The sequence below is a fragment of the Manis pentadactyla genome, chromosome 12 (assembly GCF_030020395.1).
Source record: "Manis pentadactyla isolate mManPen7 chromosome 12, mManPen7.hap1, whole genome shotgun sequence".
Lineage (NCBI taxonomy): Eukaryota > Metazoa > Chordata > Mammalia > Pholidota > Manidae > Manis > Manis pentadactyla.
In genome coordinates this window covers 46,115,744-46,141,057 of record NC_080030.1, presented here as the reverse complement: position 1 = coordinate 46,141,057, position 25,314 = coordinate 46,115,744, and the positions used below count along the sequence as shown (strand labels likewise).

At 40.4% G+C, this 25,314-nt stretch overlaps 1 protein-coding gene and 1 pseudogene across 6 annotated transcripts in view; one reads left to right on the top strand and one right to left on the bottom strand.

Annotated features, from left to right (window-relative positions):
* Positions 1 to 25,103, top strand: part of ADGB (androglobin) — a 175,165-nt gene extending 150,062 nt beyond the window's left edge. For 4 of the 6 annotated variants that reach the window (XM_057489120.1, XM_057489121.1, XM_057489119.1 and 1 more), the window contains 4 exons: positions 531 to 633; positions 22,617 to 22,707; positions 23,416 to 23,599; positions 24,689 to 25,103. In XM_057489120.1, the coding sequence (XP_057345103.1) occupies positions 531 to 633; positions 22,617 to 22,707; positions 23,416 to 23,599; positions 24,689 to 24,874 (564 nt within the window). In that variant the 3' untranslated portion in view covers positions 24,875 to 25,103. Of the gene's footprint in view, positions 1 to 530; positions 634 to 22,616; positions 22,708 to 23,415; positions 23,600 to 24,688 lie in introns of those variants that run through there. The other 2 variants (XM_057489123.1, XM_057489124.1) reach the window with 2 other exon arrangements.
* Positions 14,744 to 16,849, bottom strand: LOC118923236 (ceramide synthase 4-like; annotated as a pseudogene).
* Positions 25,104 to 25,314: the final 211 nt, after the last annotated feature.

Sequence of the window (25,314 nt, the reverse complement as noted above, 5' to 3'; positions counted from 1 at the left end):
GCACCCAATGGGGTCGTTTATCAGCCCTAGCTGTGGGCTGTCTTGTTCTTTCCCATAGCGTGGGCTATCTCCACACCTGCTCTTCGCACTCCCAAACAAGCAAGTATAAAAACGTTTAACATGCGCTTTCACATCTTGAACAGCCTTAGATGGATAGAAAGCATGTGCCTCCCCTTGTGGAATCTACACACTTCATGTCTCCCTCCCCACTATGTTTTATATAAGAATCATTGCTGTAGGTGAAACATTATAGCATGTTTCGTATCCCAGCTCTGGGTTATTGAAGCCGGTGCGAAAGGTAGAGAAGCAGCTGGATCTAAGATAGCACATCATGTGTATTAATTTCAGGATTGCTTTTTTATTAGTTCTCAAAAATAACCATCAAACTCAAGGATGGTTCTGAATTTATTTGATAATTGATGAGAGCTGGCCTGGTCCAGACTGCCCAATTCATTCACAGTTCTCCATTTCTTATGCGTATTGTTAAGATGTGTTGCCTATACTGTCTGTTGATAGTGTTTGCTCTTTAGGCTTCTCAGGCTCGTCTGCATTACCTCAGCCGGTTCATTAAGAAAATACCAGAGGCGGAGAGTGTGACTGTATCTGACAGCCAAACTAAAGCCATGGACGAAGGTCAGTGGGATCCCAGCCGCCTCTGAGCACAGAGCTATGATTTGCGCCTCCTAAAAGATAGTCAGCGAGTCATACTTGGTGAAAAAACAAAAATTCAGATTCTATTTTCTTACAGGATTGTGAAAAGTCACATACAATCCTGTAAGAAAATAGATTCTGAAATGCTTTTTTTTTTTTACCAGATGTTTGCTCTTTTCTCAAGTACATATGATTTTCCCCATTTAAGAAAAGATGAAACCAGAAATAAGGGTGCAACCTAGTTAGAAGGTGGCAATATGTGGAAGGCAGGCCTCCTACTCTAAATCTGGCGCCTTTCTGATAATGACAACAGTAAATAATAACAATAAGAATTATAGTAATAAAGCAAACACTCTGAGTGATTGCTTTGGGACTGGAACTGGAAAGATAAACTATTTCACTTAATATTTTATTATTTAATAATAAGTATTAATTATCTCAATAATAATATAATATTATTTCAAAATTACCGGTAAGGACACAGGACCAGAGTCATTTGCTCAGCAGTTTTGTAGGTTCACAAGATACCAAGAGACAGAGTGTGGGTTAAATTGCAGTATTTCCAGAATCTCTTGCCTGGCCTTAGTGCATCTCATATATATAGGTGTTTCCAAGGGGTGGAGAGAAGTAGTCCCTCTCCATATCTATAGGTAATTACATGGGAGAGCGAGTGCATGTCTGGCCTGGAGAGGCTGGGTGGGGTCCCTTTTTGCAGCTGGGTCTTGAGAGACACAGGCGAGCAGAAGTGGATGACTGCTTGTAAGCAATACACAGTTTCTCCCACTTTATTTCTCCCTTTGGCTGATTTCAGCTTCAAAGGTAATTTGCTTCTGGCTGGGAACTTACTTTCGGTCCAGAGTTATACAGAGCCAGCATGCAGAGCTCTGCATGACCCCAGTGCCTTCTCACGAACCCTTGGCTGCCTCCACCTATCACCACACTGGAATGTCCAGGAAGGCTGAAGGCTTTCACATCCTAAATCATGCTTTTCTACCCTTACATCTTCAGGAATATATTTCAATAGTTGTGATAAAAATAAAGTCCTTTAACTTCTCATGTGAGGAGTATAAACAAAAAAATCACCTTAGTTTCAGAATGGGCACTGTTCCAAGCACTTGATGTTTATCATCTCACTCTAACCTACAGCTACTCTATGTAGAGACTACTCCTCCTCTCTTACAGATCAAAAGACTGAAGCTCCGAGAGCCACCTTATTCTCCCTAAGTCATATATCTAAAAAGTGACCAAGTTGGGATTTGAAATATTTCTAACTCCTCTAATTGTTAGAGTCTTCTAAAATATTAGGAATGTAAAAGTGAATAGAAATTTAAAATGCTATAATAAGTTATGTATAAAAGAAAAATCATTGCACTGGACATTTGTTAAAAATTTAGGAAGATTTTATTCAAATCTATTTCAATAGCAGTTCAGACTGTTATAATAGGAGAGAGAGACTGAACTCAGCTCTGAATACAAGAGGGATGAGTGAGAATTTGTAGCCCATAGGCAGGAAGTAGATGGAAAAATTACTCAGAGGAACTTGGTTAGGTCTCAAGAGTCAGAGAAGAACCTGATTAAATATCAAAGGTGGGGGAAGAGGAGCTTAATTGGATATCAAAGGTGGAAGGAATCTTAATAAACTAGCAGGATTCACAAGTCAAGGACAAAGCCTAATGGAAACAAAGGTTCAGAGGAGCCTGACCTTGTCCTACAACATACATGTAAAAAAGGCACAAAATGTTTATAGTACAGCTTGATGAATTTTAACATATGTATACACTCAGGAACCTCTGTTCAGATCAAGATATAAAACACTTAATACATCCCCAAAGTCTTCCTCATTCCACTTCCAGACATTTCCTCTCTCAAGGTGACTATTAGTCTGAGTTCTATCACCATGCATTAATTTTGCCTGTTCTTGAACTTCATATATTTGGGCTGATGCAGTAGGTACTCTGTATGTATCACTACTTAGCTCTCCTATTTCTTCTTGTGTCAGGATGTAACTCCAGCAGGAAAATCCTGGGACAAAATACCTTTGAAATTGAAATCAGGGGGGGCGGAGCCAACATGGCGGCGTGAGTAGGACAGTGGGAATCTCCTCCCAAAAACATATATACTTTTGAAAATACAACAAACACAACTAGCCCTAAAAGAGAGACCAGAAGACGCAGGACAGTGGCCAGACTGCAGCTACACCAGCGAGAACCCAGCGACTGGTGAAAGGGGTAAGATACAAGCCCCGGCCCGGCAGGACCCGAGCGCCCCTCCCCCCAGCTCCCGGCGGGAGAAGAATAGGCAGAGCGGGAGGGAGACGGAGCCCAGGACTGCCGAACACCCAGCCCCAGCCATCCGGGCCAGAGCGCAGACACAGTACGTGCCCAGGGGGCCCTGGATACTGGGGGAACAGGGAGTAAGACCTCTGAGTGGGTGCCGAAGCTGATGCCCCTGTGACAAAGAAAAGCGGGGGCTTTTTGAAAGTCTTAAAGGGACAGGGACTTAACAGCTTGACGGAAACAACCCAGGTCACAGTACAGCAGCTGGAAATTACAGGGAAAACCGGGTGCACTAACCCCCTGGGCAACAGCTCTGAGACCCCTCACGGAGGCAAACAGTCAAGCAGCCCCCCCATCCATTACCCCACCGGGCGCTGCGGAAGCAGAGAAGCAGCCTGAGACAAATTCCGCCCACAGAAAGGGAAATTTCTCCCTTCCGGCCAGGCAAGACACAAAGACCCACTCTACACGCAATTACCCAACACAAGCCACTAGGGGTCGCAGTTGCCCCAGTAAAGAAAGGCCAGTAGCAAGTGAAAATTTTGGCCCTCCCAGCTGACAGTCAATAGCACCTGTCAACATGAAAAGGCAAAAAAATATGATCCAGACAAGACTAACCCAGACAGCTTCGGCATCTGCTACATCTTCCCCTGAGAAGGAATCTGGGGAGATAGATTTAGCCAGTCTACCTGAAAAAGAATTCAAAACAAAAGTCATAACCATGCTGATGGACTTGCAGAGAAATATGCAAGAACTAAGGAAGGAGAATTCAGAAATAAAACAAGCTCTGGAAGGACCTCAAAACAGAATGGACGAGATGCAAGAGACCATTAATGGACTAGAAAACAGAGAACAGGAATGCAGAGAAGCTGATGCAGAGAGAGATAAAAGGATCTCCAGGAATGAAAGAATTTTAAGAGAGATGAGTGATCAATCAAAAAGGAATAATATAAGAATCATAGGTATTCCAGAAGAAGTAGAGAGAGAAAAGGGGATAGAAAATGTCTTTGAAGAAATAATTGCTGAAAATTTCCCCAAACTAGGGGAAGAAATGGCCTCTCAGACCACAGAGGTACACAGAACTCCCATGACAAGGGATCCAAGGAGGGCAACACCAAGACACATAATAATTAAAATGGCAAAGATCAAAGACAAGGACAAAGTATTACAAGCAGCCAGAGAGAAAAAAAAGGTTACCTACAAAGGTAAACCCATCAGGCTATCATCAGACTTCTTAACAGAAACCCTACAGGCCAGAAGAGAATGGCATGATATACTTAATGCAATGAAACAGAAGGGCCTCGAACCAAGACTACTGTATCCAGCACAAATATCATTTAAATATGAAGGAGGGATTAAACAATTCCCAGACAAGCAAAAGTTGAGGGAATTTGCCTCCCACAAACCACCTCTACAGGGCATCCTACAGGGACTGGTCTAGATGGGAGCACTCCTAAAAAGAGCACACAACAAAACACCCAACATATGAAGAAGGGAGGAGGAGGAATAAGAAGGGAGAGAAATAAAGAATCATCAGACTGTGTTTATAATAGCTCAACAAGCGAGTTAAGTTAGACAGTAAGACAGTAAAGAAGCTAACCCTAAACCTTTGGTAACCACAAACTTAAAGCCTGCAATGGCAATAAATTCATACCTTTCAATAATCACCCTAAATGTAAATGGACTGAATGCACCAATCAAAAGACAGAGTAATAGAATGGATAAAAAAGCAAGATCCATCCATATGCTGCTTACAAGAGACTCACCTCAAACCCAAAGACGCGCACAGACTTAAAGTCAAGGGATGGAAAAAGATATTTCAAGCAAACAACAGAGAGAAGAAAGCAGGTGTTGCAATTCTGGTATCAGACAAAACAGACTTCAAAATAAAGAAAGTAACAAAAGACAAAGAAGGACATTACATAATGATAAAGGGCTCAGTCCATCAAGAGGATATAACCATTATAAATATATATGCACCCAACACAGGAGCACCAACATACCTGAAACAAATATTAATAGAACTAAAGGACGAAATAGAATGCAATGCATTCATTCTAGGAGACTTCAACACACCACTCACTCCAAAGGACAGATCCACCAGACAGAAAATAAGTAAGGACACAGAGGCACTGAACAACACATTAGAACAGATGGACCTAATAGACATCTACAGAACTCTACATCCAAAAGCAACAGGTTACACGTTCTTCTCAAGTGCACATGGAACATTCTCCAGAATAGACCACATACTAGGACACAAAAAGAGCCTCAGTAAATTCCAAAAGATTGAAATCCTACCAACCAACTTTTCAGACCACAAAGGCATTAAACTAGAAATAAACTGTTCAAAGAAAGCAAAAAGGCTCACAAACACATGGAGGCTAAACAACACGCTCCTAAATAATCAATGGATCAATGACCAAATCAAAATGGAGATCCAGCAATATATGGAAACAAATGACAACAACAACACTAAGCCCCAACTTCTGTGGGACGCAGCAAAAGCAGTCTTAAGAGGAAAGTATATAGCACTCCAAGCATATTTAAAAAAGGAAGAGCAATCCCAAATGAACGGTCTAATGTCACAACTATCGAAATTGGAAAAAGAAGAACAAATGAGGCCTAAGGTCAGCAGAAGGAGGGACATAATAAAGATCAGAGAAGAAATAAATAAAATTGAGAAGAATAAAACAATAGCAAAGTCAATGAAACCAAGAGCTGGTTCTTCGAGAAAATAAACAAAATAGATAAGCCTCTAGCCAGACTTATTAAGAGGAAAAGAGAGTCAACACAAATCAACAGTATCAGAAATGAGAAAGGAAAAATCACGACGGATCCCGCAGAAATACAAAGAATTATTAGAGACTACTATGAAAACCTACATGCTAACAAGCTGGGAAACCTAGGAGAAATGGACAACTTCCTAGAAAAATACAACCTTCCAAGACTGACCCAAAAAGAAACAGAAAATCTAAACAGACCAATTACCAGCAACGAAATTGAAGCGGTAATCAAAAAACTACCCAAGAACAAAACCCCCGGGCCAGATGGATTTACCTCGGAATTTTATCAGACATACAGGGAAGACATAATACCCATTCTCCTTAAAGTTTTCCAAGAAATAGAAGAGGAGGGGATACTCCCAAACTCATTCTATGAAGCTAACATCACCCTAATACCAAAACCAGGCAAAGACACCACCAAAAAAGAAAACTATAGACCAATATCCCTGATGAACGTAGACGCAAAAATACTCAACAAAATTTTAGCAAACCGAATTCAAAAATACATCAAAACCATCGTACACCATGACCAAGTGGGATTCATCCCAGGGATGCAAGGATGGCACAACATTCGAAAGTCCATCAATATCATCCACCACATCAACAAAAAGAAAGACAAAAACCACATGATCATCTCCATAGATGCTGAAAAAGCATTTGACAAAGTTCAACATCCATTCATAATAAAAACTCTCAGCAAAATGGGAATAGAGGGCAAGTACCTCAACATAATAAAGGCCATCTATGAAAAACCCACAGCCAACATTATATTGAATAGCGAGAAGCTGAAAGCATTTCCGCTGAGATCGGGAACTAGACAGGGATGCCCACTCTCCCCACTGTTATTTAACATTGTACTGGAGGTCCTAGCCACAGCAATCAGACAAAACAAAAAAATACAAGGAATCCAGATTGGTAAAGAAGAAGTCAAACTGTCACTATTTGCAGATGACATGATACTGTACATAAAAAACCCTAAAGACTCCACCCCAGAATTACTAGAACTGATATCAGAATACAGCAAAGTTGCAGGATACAAAATCAACACACAGAAATCTGTGGCTTTCCTTTATACCAGCAATGAACCAACAGAAGAGAAATCAGGAAAACAACTCCATTCACAATTGCATCAAAAAAAATAAAATACCTAGGAATAAACCTAACCAAAGAAGTGAAAGACTTATACTCTGAAAACTACAAGTCACTCTTAAAAGAAATTAAAGGGGACACTAACAGATGGAAACTCATCCCATGCTCGTGGCTAGGAAGAATTAATATCGTCAAAATGGCCATCCTGCCCAAAGCAATATACAGATTTGATGCAATCCCTATGAAACTACCAGCAACATTCTTCAATGAACTGGAACAAATAATTCAAAAATTCATATGGAACCACCAAAGACCCCGAATAGCCAAAGCAATCCTGAGAAAGAAGAATAGAGTAGGGGGGATCTCACTCCCCAACTTCAAGCTCTATTATAAAGCCATAGTGATCAAGACAATTTGGTACTGGCACAAGAACAGAGCCACAGACCAATGGAACAGACTAGAGAATCCAGACATTAACCCAGACATATATGGTCAATTAATATTTGATAAAGGAGCCATGGACATACAATGGCGAAATGACAGTCTCTTCAACAGATGGTGCTGGCAAAACTGGACAGCTACATGTAGGAGAATGAAACTGGACCATTGTCTAACCCCATATACAAAAGTAAACTCAAAATGGATCAAAGACCTGAATGTAAGTCATGAAACCATTAAACTCTTGGAAGAAAACATAGGCGAAAACCTCTTAGACATAAACATGAGTGACCTCTTCTTGAACATATCTCCCCGGGCAAGGAAAACAACAGCAAAAATGAACAAGTGGGAGTATATTAAGCTGAAAAGCTTCTGTACAGCAAAAGACACCATCAATAGAACAAAAAGGAACCCTGCAGTGTGGGAGAATATATTTGAAAATGACACATCCGATAAAGGCTTGACGTCCAGAATATATAAAGAGCTCACACACCTCAACAAACAAAAAACAAATAACCCAATTAAAAAATGGGCAAAGGAACTGAACAGACGATTCTCCAAAAAAGAAATACAGATGGCCAACAGACACATGAAAAGATGCTCCACATCGCTAATTATCAGAGAAATGCAAATTAAAACTACAATGAGGTATCACCTCACACCAGTAAGGATGGCTGCCATCCAAAAGACAAACAACAACAAATGTTGGCGAGGCTGTGGAGAAAGGGGAACCCTCCTACACTGTTGGTGGGAATGTAAGTTAGTTCAACCATTGTGGAAAGCAGTATGGAGGTACATCAAAATGCTCAAAACAGACATACCATTTGACCCAGGAATTGCACTCCTAGGAATTTACCCTAAGAATGCAGCAATCAAGTATGAGAAAGACCAATGTACCCCTATGTTTATCGCAGCACTATTTACAATAGCCAAGAATTGGAAGCAACCTAAATGTCCATCAATAGATGAATGGATAAAGAAGATGTGGTACATATACACAATGGAATACTACTCAGCCATAAGAAAAGGGCAAATCCAACCATTTGCAGCAACATGGATGGAGCTGGAGGGTATTTTGCTCAGTGAAACAAGCCAAGCAGAGAAAGAGAAATACCAAATGATTTCACTCATATGTGTAGTATAAGAACAAAGGAAAAACTGAAGGAACAAAACAGCAGCAGAATCACAGAACTCAAGAATGGACTAACAGGTACCAAAGGGAAAGGGACTGGGGAGGATGGGTGGGTAGGGAGGGATAAGGGGGGGAGAAGTAGGGGGGCATTAAGATTAGCAACCATAGCGGGGTGGGAGAAAGGGGAGGGCTGTACAACACAGAGAAGACAAGTAGTGATTCTACAACAGTTTGCTACGCTGATGGACAGTGACTGTAAAGGAGTATATAGGGGGGACCTGGTATAGGGGAGAGCCTAGTAAACAAAGTATTCGTCATGTAAGTGTAGATTAATGATTAAAAAAAAAAATGCAGTTCCTATGTGGTGACCTCTAATGAGTTCTACACAATGATATAAAGGACATATAAAAGTGTAGGCAAAGGGTCTGTTTGTGTTTATACAGAGGATCAAAGCCTAATTTGGCTACCCCGAAAATGAACTAAGATACGATATGAAAAAGAACTTCCAACATCAGCACTCTCGGGAAGACTCATGACAGAAGATGATCAGAAAAAAAAAAAAACTTCAACAAAGATCCACGCACTGTCACAGGTGTAGATGCACTCATCCCACCAGTTCCTGGACCTGCCATGGGAAAGATGAAGGAGATATCTAAGCTGGCCTGTGCATACAGTAAAACAAAAATTGGACTGGATCTATACTGTTGGAACTCAACCAAGAATTAGGAGAAGTGCAAATTGTAGCACTCCAAAATCTTACAACCACAGACTATTTATCGTTAAAAGAACATATGGGATATGAACAGTCCCCAGGAATGGGTTGTTCTAGTTTATCTGAATTCTCTCAGACTGTTTAAGTTCAGTCGGACAATATCCACCAAATAATAGATAAGTTTTCACAAATGCCTAAGGTGCCTAACTGGTTTTCTTGGTTTCACTGGAGATGGCTGGTAATTACAGGTATGCTTTGGTTAGGTAACTATATTCCTATTATGTTAATGTGTGTGCACAATTTAATTAGTCGTTTAAAACCTATCCATGCTGAAGTTACTCTACAAGAAGATATGTCAAAGAAATAATCAATCTTCCCAGGTTTTCTTCTGCCTGCTACTTCTATAGCTTTTCTTCTTCCTTCCTAATCACAACCTTTAAATAGAACTCGTGCCACATGTCGAATTTACCGAGTATCATAATTCTTCCAAGTGGTAAAGACACCTCAAGACAAATGCTGGGCATAGAAGCCACAGGGCATAAATATGCAAAGAAGTAAAAAGCTAACCTTTTCAAACAATAAGGCTTCTCTCTCACTTACCAACTTAACATTTCCCTGTATGGCCCCGGAAGATGACTGGTTAGCCAGAGACGGGTAAGATTCCTCAAGGGAGGAACAACCTAAGACAGGCACAGTCGCAGGGGGCCATCTGGTGAGAAAATGGGGAGCAGCAGAGGTGAGGCTTAGAACCTCCCCCCTCATGTTCTGAGAGAAATCTTCTGCATACATGGATGTTTATTGCCCTCGTCTAGCTCGGATTAACACATAGTCTACAGGCACACACCTGATCATCTACATTTGCTCTCTTACAACACTAAACTCTGTTTTCTACCTTTATCTTGTATCTACCTACCACTTCAGCATTTTATTAAAAATAATAATAATAGAGAAATGTGGTATCCACATATAAATCAAGTTTAAAAATCAAATGAGTATTCATATTTGAACTGACTGTTTATAGTTCATAATGCATGAACAAAACCGAAAGCTTCTGTGATGACTGCCCTTGTACTGCTCACCATGTAACTTATTCACTATGTAAGAATTTGTTCTCCATGTAAGAATTTGTTCGTTATGCATCAGAAGATTGGAGACTGACGAAAATTAGGCTTGGGGTGGATTAATGATTGTGCATTGAGTATTGACCCCCCTATACAGATATTTATTGTGGTTAACAACTATTTGATCAATAAATATGAGAGATGCCCTCACAAAAAAAAAAAATATATATATATATATATATATATATATATATATATATATATATATAAACACACTTCCAATTGTAAAATAAATAAGTAACCGGGAGGTAATGTATAGCATAAGGAATATAGTCAAAATATTGTAACAACTTGGTATGGTGATACCTGGTACCTAGAATTATCATGTATATAAATGTTGAATCACTGTGTTGTACACCTGAAACTAATGTAATGCAATACTGTTGTCAACTACCCTTCAATAAAAAAAAAAAAAAGAAATTGAAATCAGTCAAAGGGAAAAATAAAGTGGTAGAAACCCGTTTATTTCTTACAAGCAGTTGTCCCGCATCTCTCTGACCTGGCTTCAGAAGAAGAGACCCCACTCAACCTCTCTTGTCCACAAATGCCCTCACTCACCTTTTTAATTACCTATTGATATGAAAATGGACTATTTCTCTTCATCCCTTGGAAATACCTATTGATATGGATATTCACTAAGGCCAGGCAAGAGATTTTGGAAATATTGCAATTTTACCCACAGCCCACCCCTCCAGAAATCTCACCTCACAATCTACTTGCTCCCCATCTTCTGCAATGACTCCTGTGCAAGAAACTTGGAGCACTGTAGCCAGATTAATAACATATAATAGCAACAGCAATAATATCATGATAATCCTCAAGCAAGAGGATTCAGCTAAGTTCAAAGTCCTACGCAGATTTAGTCCATAGCTCACCCATTCACAGGCAGTCAGTAGCTGAACAGGTAGAGAGTTCAGAGCAATCATCATGTGGTAGCTACAGCCAGGGGGTGCATCCAGGCCACAGGGACTGTAGAAGAAAATAACCTTAAGGGTGATAACATACATGTTTTAATGACATCAGCATAGGCAAATCTTGTCCATCAGGTAGGATGCATGCAAGAGAGTGGTGATAGCACAGTGGCAGGATCTTGTCCTGGTCTAGTATACTAGACTTTCACCCCACTTCCTGTGGGAGTTATGGAAGGGTCAATATGTAGGGCTACGGGAAGTACATGCACTGGCCATAAAGATAAAACAAAACTTTCCTGTAAGATTCTCTTACCTCTCAGACATTTTGGGTGCACTACTGTGATCTTTGGGGACCACTCTGCTGTTACTCCAGGAATACATAGGAGGTCAGCTTCCAGGCCTTTTCCCCAAGGTGCCAGAAGCACCAGCTATCACTAGTTCATGTGTCAAAATGTCCAGAGCCATGTCCACTCAAAAGTGTCTCCAGGGTTTAATGCAGTTGGGGCTGGCAGCAGAATGTTGCTCTGCTGGCCATATCCTGGCTTCGATAACTCCTCTTTGGTTTGGACATACAGTTGTATAGGAGAGGCAGCAATGTGTGTTAGCATATCCATAGGGCTCAAGGGCCTTTTCAGAGCTTCTTATTCAAATGCCATAGCAATGTCCAGAAACCAGCCTTGTAGTCAGTTCCAACTTCAGGCCAAATTTCAACAAACCATTATCATGCCTGCCCCAGTAGGGTTATATGGCACATGAAACTTCCATTTTATTCCTAGTTGCTACACCCATTCCTGTAATGCATGTTCAGTAAAATGGGTGCCTTGATCACTCTCGATCACCTGTGGCCAGCCTTAGGCTGCAAAGAGATGCTCTAGGCCCCTCTTGGTAGTTTGCTGATGTGCACAATGTGCAGGAAAAGCAACCAATAGTCCAGTAGCTGTGTCCACACAAGTCATGGCATACTGATATCCTTCTGATATGGGCAGAGGCCCAATATAGTCTATCTGCCACCTGACAAGGGGAATTGGCCCCCTTACTATTGTCCCATATTGCTGCGGGACTCGGTGTTAGTTCCTCTTAGAGCACACAAAGCACTCCTCCCGAGCTCTGCTGACTTCTTAAAGGTCAACAGCAAGCCCCACTGACAAGCTACAGCCCACATTGTCTTTTGCCCCACATGCAACAAATGCTGGTGTAGCCATTGGGCTACATCAGAGGCAGGCTTTCCTTCTAGCCAGTGTACCTGGGCCAATGTGTCTGCTTCATCATTTCCTGGGGATGCCAAAGGCAAATGGCCAGTCACATGATACACAGGAACTGTCTTAGTCTACCCAGAGGCCCATAGGTCTTGCCACAACTCTTGCCCCAAAAGGGGCTGGTAGCCAACCATCCAGTTGGCATGGTACCATGTCGGTAGCCACAGGATCAAGCCCCGATGGATGGCCCAGCTGTCAGTGCAGACAACTATGGAGGAATGCTCCTGGGTGATCATGAGCCGTAAGGCCCACAACTCAGCCCACTGGTTGCTCTTCCCCTCTCTGTCCTCCTTCCATATTTTCTCAGTCTTAGGATGGAAAGCCCCAGCACTCCAATTCGAGGCTGCCCACAACTGAAGCCATCTATAAAGCAAGCATCTTTAGGTACAGGGGCTTTTCCCTCCTGATAAGAACTCTCAGATACCAATGGCTCAAAAGCAAGGTCTTCCTGCTTTCCACTGGTGTAAGTCACTGGCCCAAATAAGCATTGGATTCTCCAATGGGGCTAGTAGAGAGAGCACTATGTTGATGTAAATATGCACCCTATTTGGCTAGTGTAGGTTTCTGTGCCACACCACTCCATGTCCTTTCAGTCCCATCTTGCACCTACCCTTTTGATGGGATAGGTGCTTATTACCTTAGCTGGAGCTGTTTCAGTAATGGGCTAAAAATAGCCAGCAAGGCGAGGTACACAGCAGCCAGTTGCTTCTCTGTCAAGCTGTACCAGACCTCTGCTCCTTTCCATAGCTGTGACCAGAATCCAAAAGGTTGGTATGCCCGTTTAAGCTGCTGCCAAAGGCCCCATCCATAATCATATTTGGTTACATGAACATCTAGCCCACAGGGCCTTGATGAGTCCATTACACTCAAGGCCTGGATGGTCTTGACTGCCTACTTAGCAGTAGAAGCAGCTGCACATGTTTTATCCCAGTCCCACCCGATGCCTTTTCATACCAACTGGTAGAAGTGTTTCAGAATTTGTGCCAAAGGGAGAAATAAAGTGGGAGAAACCCGTTTATTTCTTACAAGCAGTCGTCCCACGTCTCTCTGACCTGGCTTCAGAAGAAGAGACCCCACTCAATCTCTCCGGTCCACAAATGCCCTCACTCTTTCTTGTAATTTCCTACTGATATGGAGATGGACTACTTCTCTCCACCCTTAGGAAACACCAAAGTATGGTATGGAGATGCACTAAAGCCAGGTGAGAGATTCTGGAAATATTGCAATTTTACCCACACAAGATTAGTAAGCAGTTTTTTATAAGAAATGTATCTATTTTATCTAACTTAAACTTCCTAGAAGAAATTTTATTTTAACCCTTTTTTTCTAAGTCAGTCTTGCTCTAGGGGTGCTTCAATTTTAATAATACTTTTAAAGAGCCAACTTTCGATTACTAAATGTCTGCCTTTTATTTCAACGTTTCTCCATGCTCTTAAGCACTAATGTATTACTGCCTTTCATTCGAAACAGAGTATAACACCACTTAAATCATCTGCAGTTGAGAAATGGGGAACAGTGTGTGCATAGTGTGGGGGTTGTGGTAGGTCCCAGGCATAGGGATCTGGGGCAGTGGGAGAACAATTGCAGCATTAAGAAAAAAACTTCTAGCTTTGCAATTTCACAAGCAAGAGCTCTTTTTGCTCTGTTTGAAAACAATTTTAGACAAGTACCTACACACAGGGCTCCCTCCCAAGAGAGAACCCTGTCCATACCCAGCTCTCACAAGGGAGTGGGGGGCAGGTTAACCTCCTCCAGGGCCTACCCCAGCAGCCCTAAGAGTTCAGACGCCCTATTTTCATTTGTAATCTGTCACCTCCAAAAACCAAAGTATGTTTTAAATCTAAAATGGTCAAGGTCCAGTGTAATCTATGTAAAGATCATGAGGTGGGATCATTGTTTTAGTTCCACAATTTCTTTGAAAGAATATAACAAATGTGAAGTGTTTGGAGTTTAACTTGTTTAGAAAAACTAATGCTAAAAAAGAAACAATATTTGAACTACTGTATTTATAATTTATTACCTCTAATTGCTTTTTTCAATATATGAAACATTACTTTTTTAAAGTGTTTCTTTTGAACAATTTAAGAGCCACATTTATTTTCTATAGTGTTAAGACTGCTTTTTCTCAAAATTCCATCTTTGTACTCTTCAGATGAATATATAGACACTGTGGCATACTTTCAGTATTTTTTTTTCATTAAAAACTGTGGTTTTCACACACACACACACACACACACACACACACACAAACTTGGCTCCGTTAAGGTTTTATTGGACCCCTTTTGACTGGAGCTCTTCACAGTCCCCAGGCTGCAGCCTGGAGGTGGCTCTGGTGGGTCACAGAGTCCCACTGCCACCCCCACACCCCAGCTCTGTCCGGTTGCCCAAGGGAAGAAGGGAGGGTGGTCAGAAGGAAGGGGCTGCAGACGGATCATCAGCACGCCCCCGACCCCCGGCCTGGGGGTGGCGCCCTCCCTGGCTCTGCAGAGCTGGAGTAAGGGCTGCCCACGAGTCCGGGCGCTGCGGCCGCCCCTCGCGGCCAGTCCAGGGCGGGCTACGTGGCCCGCGTGTGCCCATTGGCTAGCGGCCCGGCCACCCGGCTCTGAGGCCCATCGACGGCGGCAGCCCCGTTCTTCAGCTGAGGCCCCTCCGGGCAGCCTCCCTGTGGCTCGAGTCCGACTCCTCCACGGCACTGCGAATGTCCTTTACCTGGCCTCTCATGGCGAAGCTGCAGATCATGCGAAGGACGAGGCAGGACCAGAAGACAAGCAGCAGCTGCAGCGTCGCCAGGAGCGCGTTGAAGAAGTAGTAGCCAAAGAAGGGGCCTGACTCAGCGATGGGCTCGAAGAGCGTGGTGTACAGGATCTGGATGGGGAAGAGCAGGAGACGAGTGTACGAGGAGACCCAGGAGAAGATGGTGAAGAGAGTGTCGCGTCCATGCCGCCGGTGCGTGCAGCTGAACGTCTCACAGGCCTCCAGCAGGCAGTCCGAGGACTCATGCAGCAGCAGAACCAGAGCCGATGCGCAACAGGTTCGAGCAGTGGGAGAAGGCGATCCGGGTGATGGCCACGAGGTGGTGCACCAACTGCTCCCTGCAGTCCTTGCGCTTGATGTAGAAGGGCAGGTGATTAGCAGTGAGATGCAGAACCTCCGCTCCAGGAGGTACCAGCAGTACAGGGCCAGCTTCAGGGGCTGATTTGTGTAATTGTCACCTCCAAAAACCCTCTTTTTTTTTTTAAGCAAAGTCTGTTCCCGAGGCAGCTTCCAGACACACTGGCTGCTGGGGATATACAGACCACCAGATGCCGACGATTGTTTTCCTTAATGCCCTGGTTAGAAGTTGCAAAGCTTTAGAGTCTGCCACTGCAGATCTGTGCTCCCATTAGCCCTGTTACGGTGTGCATGTGATTTCTTAGTATGCAAGTTTTTTGAGTACTGCTTATGTCACATTGCAGTAGAAACACCTGCAAGTGCCTTAAAAGAGTCAGACGCAAAGAGTCCCACGAATTTAGAGAGCACAGAGGGCGCCTCATCCGGGAGCATGCTGTGGAAGAAGTGGCAAATCACCAAGGGCTTGAAGGATCTGGCAAAATCGGTTATCAGTGAAAGTGGAGGAACATCTCTGATAGGGAACGAGGAGTGTGAGCAGAGCGGGAGGAAGGAAAACCTCCCTAAGTGTTGCTCTCATGGGTAAGATAAATATGTATTTTTAAGTAAAAGTTCTGGGATAGACACTGACTTAAATATATGTGACAGCTAGGATGAAAATATAGACAAACATATGTTTTACATTCCTAGATCCTCATTTTGCTTCTCAGAGTTGTTAATCTGCTCAAGGAACTCATTACTAAATACTTATCTTAATGATACAGGTGGGCAAAATAAAAGGAGCAGGTATGTCTTTGGTCAGTTTTCTGTGTCTACAAATACGAAAAATAAAGTTGCGGTGACCTCATAGGCAATCGTCCCTAAACACAGATCATTTTTTATCTATAGAGTACTACATGACATATTTTCTTTTTAGTTTTTATAACAAACTTTAAATATTTGGTTTCTAACATGTGGAAAAGAAAGCAGTTTTCAGTGGTTCACAAGCCATGCTCACTTGGTTCATTTCTGTATCATATGGACTTGTATTTATCCACTAAAGTGAACCTACATCTTTGATGGAGGCTGTTGCAGAGAAATGCCTTTCCAAGTTGCTGATCTCCATGAGGAAGGATATTCCCTAAGCAACTCCTGCACTTTCTGTTGATAAGGGGCTGTGTTTTATCTGATTGGTGCATTTGGAAAGAATGACCTGGGTGCCCATGGGGGAGCCTGGGTCCACTGCTTGCTCCTGAGTCGGAAGCACTGCCCATGACTGAGGGAGGCTGAAGGGGTCAGGCGGCTTCAGGGTTCTGTGGTCCTGGTGCAATTGCCTCTTGCACTGAGCTACATTCTCCAATGATACTTGCATCAATAGTAAAATCTTCATCTTTATTTCTCTACTTGTTCAGAACCCAGGCAGGAAAGAAAGCTATTTTGGACAAAACATCCTTAGAAACACAAACCATGGTTCTCTTCTCAAAAAAGCTAAACCAACTGCATCAAAAAGAATAAAATACCCAGGAATAAACCTAACCAAGGAAGTGAAAGACCTATACCCTGAAAACTATAAGACACTCTTAAGAGAAATTAAAGAGGACACTAACAAATGGAAACATTCCATGCTCTTGGCTAGGAAGAATTAATATTGTCAAAATGGCCATCCTGCCTAAAGCAATCTACAGATTCAATGCAATCCCTATCAAAATACCAACAGCATTCTTCAATGAACTGGAACAAATAGTTCAAAAATTCATATGGAACCACCAAAGACCCCGAATAGCCAAAGCAATCCTGAGAAGGAAGACTAAAATGGAGGGGATCTCGCTCCCCAACTTCAAGCTCTACTACAAAGCCACTGTAATCAAGACAATTTGGTACTGGCACAAGAACAGAGCCACAGACCAGTGGCACAGGATAGAGAGTCCAAATATTAACCCAAACATATATGATCAATTAATATACAATAAAGGAGCCATGGACATACAATGGGAAAATGACAGCCTCTTCAACAGCTGGTGTTGGCAAAACTGGACAGGTACATGTAAGAGAATGAAACTGGATCACTGTCTAACCCCATACACAAAAGTAAATTCAAAATGGATCAAAGACCTGAATGTAAGTCATGAAACCATAAAACTCTTAGAAAAACACATGGGCAAAAATCTCTTGGACAAAAACACGAGTGACTTCTTCACGAACAAATCTCCCCGGGCAAGGGAAACAAAAGCAAAAATGAACAAGTGGGACTATATCAAGCTGAAGACACCGTCAATAGAACAAAAAGGCATCCTACAGTATGGGAGAATATATTCATAAATGACAGATCCGATAAAGGCTTGACATCCAAAATATATAAAGAGCTCATGCACCTCAACAAATGAAAAGCAAATAATCCAATTAAAAAATGGGCAGAGAAACTGAACAGACACTTCTCCAAAGAAGAAATTCAGATGGCCAACAGGCACATGAAAAAATGCTCCACATCACTAGTCATCAGAGAAATGCAAATTAAAACCACAATGAGATATCACCTCACATCATTAAGGATTGCCACCATCCAAAAGACAAACAATAACAAATGTTGGCGAGGTTGTGGAGAAAGGGGAACCCTCCTACACTGCTGGTGGAAATGTAAATTAGTTCAACCATTGTGGAAAGCAGTATGGAGGTTCCTCAAAAGGCTTAAAATAGAAATACCATTTGACCCAGGAATTCCACTCCTAGGAATTTACCCTAAGAATGCAGCACTCCAGTTTGAAAAAGACAGATGCACCCCTATATTTATCGCAACACTATTTATAATAGCCAAGAAATGGAAGCAACCTAAGTGTCCATCACTAGATGAATGGATAAAGAAGATGTGGTGCATATACACAATGGAATATTATTCAGCCATAAGAAGAAAACAAATTCTACCATTTGCAACAACATGGATGAAGCTAGAGGGTATTATGCTCAGTGAAATAAGCCAGGCAGAGAAAGACAAGAACTAAATGATTTCACTCATCTGTGGAGCATAAGAACAAAGAAAAAAACTGAAAGAGCAAAACAGCAGCAGACACACAGAACCCAAGAATGGACTAACAGTTACCAAAGGGAAAGGGACTGGGGAGGATGGATGGGAAGGGAGGGATAAGGGGGCATTGCAATTAACATGTATAATGTTGTGTGGGGACACAGGGAGGGCTGTGCAACACAGAGAAGACAAGTAGTGATTCTACAGCATCTTACTACACTGGTGGACAGTGACTATTGTGGGGTTTGTTGGGGGGACTTGGTGATGGGGGCAGTCTAGTAAACATAATGTTCCTCATGTAATTGTAGATTAATGATACCATAATTTTTAAAAAAAAGAAGGGAAGGTATAGCAAAAAAAAAAATTGTAAACCAGCCTGAGTATTTAAAATTAAAAACAGGTCTTGAGTGGTTCCCAGAGTGAAAAGGTGAATTCAAAAATTCTAAGGCTGTTTTTCGAATACTAATAAGATATTCTGATATTTTTGAACCAATACACTGAAACTAAGTGCTCATTTAATAGGTAATAATGCACATGGCCAATCACACTGAAACTTACTTGAATAATACCTGTCATTTTAGATTTGTAGGTCATTCATAGGGAGCTGTTGTACATAGTCACTCACTTGAGCCTCTATGAACACACTGCCTTCTCTGCCTCAGATCACTAAAGGGCTCATGCAAGGGCAGGAAGCTGAAACAATTAGGATAGAATCAGTCTTCCAACCCTAGTTATTTTGAGTCCACATATTGTGATCTCTAGTTAAAGATAAACTTTTCCCCACATTTAGTTAGTTCAAAGATCTGAAAATGAAACTATAGTTAAATTCTGATATCAGATTGTTTAATTATACACATACAAGGTAACCTTTAAGTCGAGACAACTGCACATAGTCATTGTGTTTCACACCAGCCTGAGACAGCGTGTCCCTGCAGTCACAGTGCAGATTTCATTTCGCCCAGAGCCCCAGAGCAGTGTGTGAGCTCTCCTGCCCCTCAGGTCATCACAGCAGAGTCTTCAGACATTTGTACTAAAGCTTCATAACTGCACAGGGTGTCTTTTTGGATAGTGAGGAGGGGGCAAGGGACAGGAAGGAGAGAGGTAACAGTGAGCAGGAATGGAAGACCTAGGCCAAAGGAGCATGTTCACAAGCAAAAACTTATTCAAGATGTTCTTAAATGTGTTTTGTTTTAATTCTAATTTAATATAAAATGATGTTTAATTATACACCATCAAGAGAAATGGACTTGCGCTCCATCCAAGAAGGCGTGTGCTGTCCGTGAACTCCAGGGGCTGAGGATGTAGAAGGAATCCTGCTGGAGAACCGGGGCTCCAGCTGTCCTGCTGTTCCCAGGAATTCCGTGGGAAACCCAAAGCATTCTTCCTCAATGCCAGCTGGTCAAGTCCAAATGTTGCTTTCGACTTCCCTTTTTTTCTGGGGGCCTCTGCTAAGTGCCTCTTCCAAAGGTTGGATGTGATCTTTGTATTTATTCTCAAATGTTTCCCCAAACTCTTTTCAATCAGTCGAACTATTCTTCACTGTGTCTTTTAAACAGTGATTCTCATACTATCTAGAATGGAGGAAATTTTCTCCCCTAGTCTGTTGCAAACTGAAACTTTTGTAAAATATAATAGAATGACTTAGTGATAACCAACTTCTACAAAAATATTTCCAAATATATACTCTCAATTTCAGAACTTATTCCAGAGAGGACCTGTATGCAGGTGGAGAACGGTAAACACACATACACACACACACAAACACACACACACATGCACACACTTTGAGCCGCACTATTCTAGAGGTCCGAGACCATCACACTACACTCACACCCTATTCTGATATAACAGTTTTCGTAGCTGAACGTGAAGATTAACCTTCTATGCCTCTTTCCCCCTGCCTCTGTTTAAATATATATTCTTTGGCAAGATGTAAGAAAATATAAACATCTAATTAATGAGGAAATACTCTCTTTGCAGTTAGAGTGAGCAGAGTTGGTATCTAATAGAAATAACTCAAGTTTGAAATGTCCAAAATATACATAAGTAGATACATTAATAAGAAAAGCAAGTGAACTTTAGAAATCTAAGGCACTAGAGTAATCATAATGAAAAAAGAAAAGTTATGGGCCACTGGTTTCTAGAAGAGTTGTATTATAAAATGTCAGCACTTCAGGAATGTTTTATTTAATGTTATAAAATGAAAAACATGGTTGAATTTATGTTTTAATAATGTAGTAGGGTTGAAATTTGTATTACTATATTGTTTTCTCTCATACATCATAACTTCATTTTTTTAATGAAAAATTTGGATGTTTTTGTTTTCTTATGTTTTTTAAAGGTATATTTGATTATATTTCTGAATGAATGATCACTCTTAAGTTGTTATAAATTAATCAATGCTACAATATTGCTGGAGGCTTTTATAAGCCACATGTGAAAGATTAAATAGTTAGTTGGAGGGGTGTTGGGGAAGTGAAAATTCTGACATGGCAGAGTTTTGATGTACTTTCTCCCAAAAAGGCAGTGATAAACTGGAAAAAAAATTGATTAAAAAAAGTTTTTAAAGTCTGCAAGCATACAACAAAATGAAAAATTATTTATTTTTAAAAATCTGTATATATGTGGACCTGTACAGTTCAAACCCTTTTTGTCCAAGGTCAACTATATTTTTATTTCTACATATTGGAAATGAACAATCAAAACATAAAATTAAGATAATTTCATTCATGATAGCATCATTCATAAACGTTTGGAAATAAATTTAACAAAAGTGGGAGACTTGTATAGTGAAAACTACAAAACATCACTGGAAGGAGTTTTAAAAGATTTAAATAAAGAGGCAGTGAAGACTGAATATAGTAAGATAGTAATTCTCCCCAAATTGATCTGTATATTCAGTGTAATCCCTATCAAAATCCTAGTCATTTCTGAATGAATGATCACTCTTAAGTTGTTATAAATTAAGCATGCTACAATATTGCTGGGGGCTTTTACAACTTGGTTATAATGCGATTTTGTAACTTAAAATATGACATCTTTTCTGTCTCCACTTTTTTTAACTATAATTAGAATAATTACAGAATTTGGCATACTGATTCCAAAAATAATATGGAAATGAAAAAGACCCAAAATGACCAAAATAATTTTGATAAAGAACCAAGGGAAAGGATTTTAATTTGTTATTTAAGATTTTATTACAAAGCTAACAGTGATCAAAACACTGCGATTTGACAGTTTCTCAATAAGTCAAACATAATTTTACCATTCCTACTTCTTATATTAAATGTCCAGAAAAGTCAGGTCTGTACATAATGAAACAGGTTTAATGGTTGCTTGGGCTTCTAGTGGGAATGGAGAATGACTCTATGTGAATACAATGAATTTTGGAGGATAATGCAAACGCTTTGGAACTGGATTTTGGTGCTGGCTGAACAACTCTGTAAACTTGTGTAAAAAAGTGAGTGAATTTTATGGAATGTAAATTATGCTTCAATAATTTGAAAACAAGAGAGATCAGATGGTCTGGAAAGGCTCAATGGCTAACATCTTAGACTCTTCCTTAAGTCTGTTCTTAGGGGTTCATGTGAGTCCATGGAGTAAAAGCTCCTGCTAATTCAGTTTTCAGTTTACTAAGTATTTATCGTCTACTCAATTGTACTAAAAGATTCTTGAAGGTAGGATGCTGTGTCTTAAACATTTTTATACCCCCTCCTATAGTACTTAGGATAATTTTCATACACATAACAAGCTCTTTCAATATTGGGACAGTTAACTTGGTTATAATGCACTTTTGTAACTTAAAATATGACATATTTTCTGTCTCCATCTTTATTTAACTATAATTAGAATAACCTTTTGTTACTCTTCTTATAAAGTATATTCATTTTGTCATCTCTCTCACTTAACTACAAGTGTAGTAACACCAGCTAAAGGATAAATATAAAATATAATTCTATTTTAATATAAAAGTCATATTAAATCACATTAAAACCATGTTAAATAAGACAGCCCAATTAATTAATGGTTACTTTTTTACCAGAATATTATTTTCACTTTAAATGAAATATAACAGTCATCTAGTTAGTCATTTTTGGTTCTTTTTTGAAAGCCTGGGGCATTTTTTATTTTTTCACAGGGCCCTGTTCACGATCCCCAACAATTTTGGATATGTCCCTACGACTTATTCGAAAAGAGCTAGAATGTGTAGACTTAACTCAATATGTAAGGTAAGTTTTAATAAACATGACCAATGTAGACATCTGTCTTCATAGAATTTTGGGTATGTTGCCAACAGGCAATTGCTAAACAACATAAAATTACAAATTAAATGCTTAATATATTTTCTGTGTATTTAAATTTTTAGAAGTGCGTAATTTTACATCTCAAATTTAGCAAATGTTTTACTAGGTCAGTCATAAATGCACTTAAATGCTTTCTGTAAAGATTTAAGTTGTAGCCTTATTGAGGCAAGTTGAACAACAGAAAATTCCCCAATATACCTGCTGCCATTATCTAATTAGATTCAATTTTCTTAAGAACTAGACAGTAGAATTAACAGAGAAACAGTTAATCAAGCATATTTAGAAATTTGAAAAGAGTTTCAAAATTATTTAGCTGTCATATAAAAGGAAAAGCCTACAAAATATTCTCATAGCTTTGAACACCAATTCCATGAACCACCTCATCAAGTGGAACATCTAATTTTACTGATATTTTTCTAAAATTTTTCTGATATTTTCCTAAAATATCAGTGACTCAATAAATGAAGTGTAGCCCATCTAAAAATAATGGCTTTTCCTTTCTATGCCTCATATTTTATTTGATTCACACCTCCACACCACTGATGTGATTTTAAATTACTTGAGCTCTAAAGTTGACTTCATTCGAGAGTTCCTGAATGTCTTATACATTTCTTTTGGTGTTTTTATATCAAGAAAGACGAGAGCTGAGCCCCTGCTGCAAACAGAGGAACTGAATCAGCAGCAGGCAATGCAAAAGGCAGAGGAGGTCCATCAGTTTCGACAGTACTGGACCAGAGTCCTTGGCGTTCGAGGCACTGACCAAGAAGAATGGTTTAAATTAAAGGATGAAGTCCTAGAGATGTACGGAGAAATGCAGGTGAGTCTGAAACTGGACACATGGATCACAGTTGACAAATTCTTTTGTAATATTAAAATGATATCATAGCATCATTTGGAACCTGGGTAGAAAGAAGCTTTGCTAACATTTAGTTCCCAACTTCTCAGAAAAGATGGCAAATTGATTATACACACATAATTTCATTGACTCCCTAAAATCCCCCTAAAATGCAGTATTGGGAATCTATCTACAAAATGGGAAAAAAATGAGGGGAAAGGACCACAAAATATTTGTGAAGTTGGACAATGGCTGGAGGAAGACAGCATGAACAGACGAGGCAGCTGAATCCTAATGAGACAGTAGAAAACTTCGAGAATCACCCCACATTGCTCCACAGAATCCCCAAAAGGCAGAAAAACTGGTAGCACCAGCCAACTTAAGAAGTGAAAGTGAAGTGGGAGGAAGATCAAATCATTGGGTTTGTTTGGTTTATTTATAGCTGTTTAAGCAGCATTTAGGATTGCAGGTCACCACCTCAACCTTGTTAGTCAGGTGACTGTCACTCATCCACCCCAGCAGAAGACTAGAGGTGCCATATTTAGACTTGGCCCCCCCACAAAAAAAGAGAGATTTCTGTAGTATGAAAGATCAAGCTTAATTAAAAATGCAGGTGTCGTACTACAGCCCAGATGTCAGGGATAGAATGTGTGGAGAACTAGTGATTTGTCATAGTTGCTGTGAGAGACACACGAGGCTGCATATTTTATATAGATAACATTTAAACTCATTCAACGAGACAGTGGCTTTGCCAAAACCTCTGCCTGTTTCTCCCCCTTTCTCTTTGTTTCTCTCCCACTGATACTCCGTTAAAATCTCATTTACCCTTGTTTGCTATCTCATATTTTATGTAGTGATAAACAGTTGAGACCACAACCTAATTTTCATCTTTCCTCAGTAATTTCCCTCATGAAACTATTAACATAAGGAAAGGAGAAAGGGATTGTTTTATGTTTTTTGTGTTTTGATGGGTTTTGCGGGTGTTTTGTTTTTGTTTTTCACCCCCCCACCCCCTCCCCTTTTGGGACAGTGAGGCTTTATCTGTAGACCTGGGGTTCGGTTTTGGAACAGGACTCCTTAGATGAAGCCCGACAGAAGATCTTCAATATCCGGGAAGAGTATAGAAACAAGCTGCTGGAAGCTGAGCGCCTAAGGTTGGAGGCCCTGGCTGCAGAGGAGGCAGCTGTCCGGGCGGAGCTGGAAAAGAAGATCCCAGCTCCTGACACACAGACAAAAAAGAAAGGAAAGAGAAAGTAGCAAGGAGATGTCCAATACTACCCTTCTTCTTTTGAAGAGGAAAACCTTATTTGTAACGATCTCTACTTTTGCCTGTTGATAAAATCGTAGGCCAATCGAAAATAGAAATTTTTCTGCATCTTAGAAATAGTTTCTCTCTTTTAATGTTAATTTGTTAGGTTTTCTCAGAAAGCTATTATTTGAAGAAGCCATTAGAGTTTAAATTTTTCTGACTTGAACAAAAAGTGTCTCAAAATATTTAGAATGCAATAAAAGTTATGTATCTCACCCTGGATTGCTGCGTTTTTTTGTTAGTAGTAAAAATCCTAAGCAAGCAAACAGGATTGCCTTTAAAAAATTCAACGAGAACAGTAGCTACTGTTCTTAGACAAAGTACCTCTAAAGACTTAAAAATGTTAAAAGTTATGCTTCACCTTTTTTTTTTTTAACCTGAACTTCCA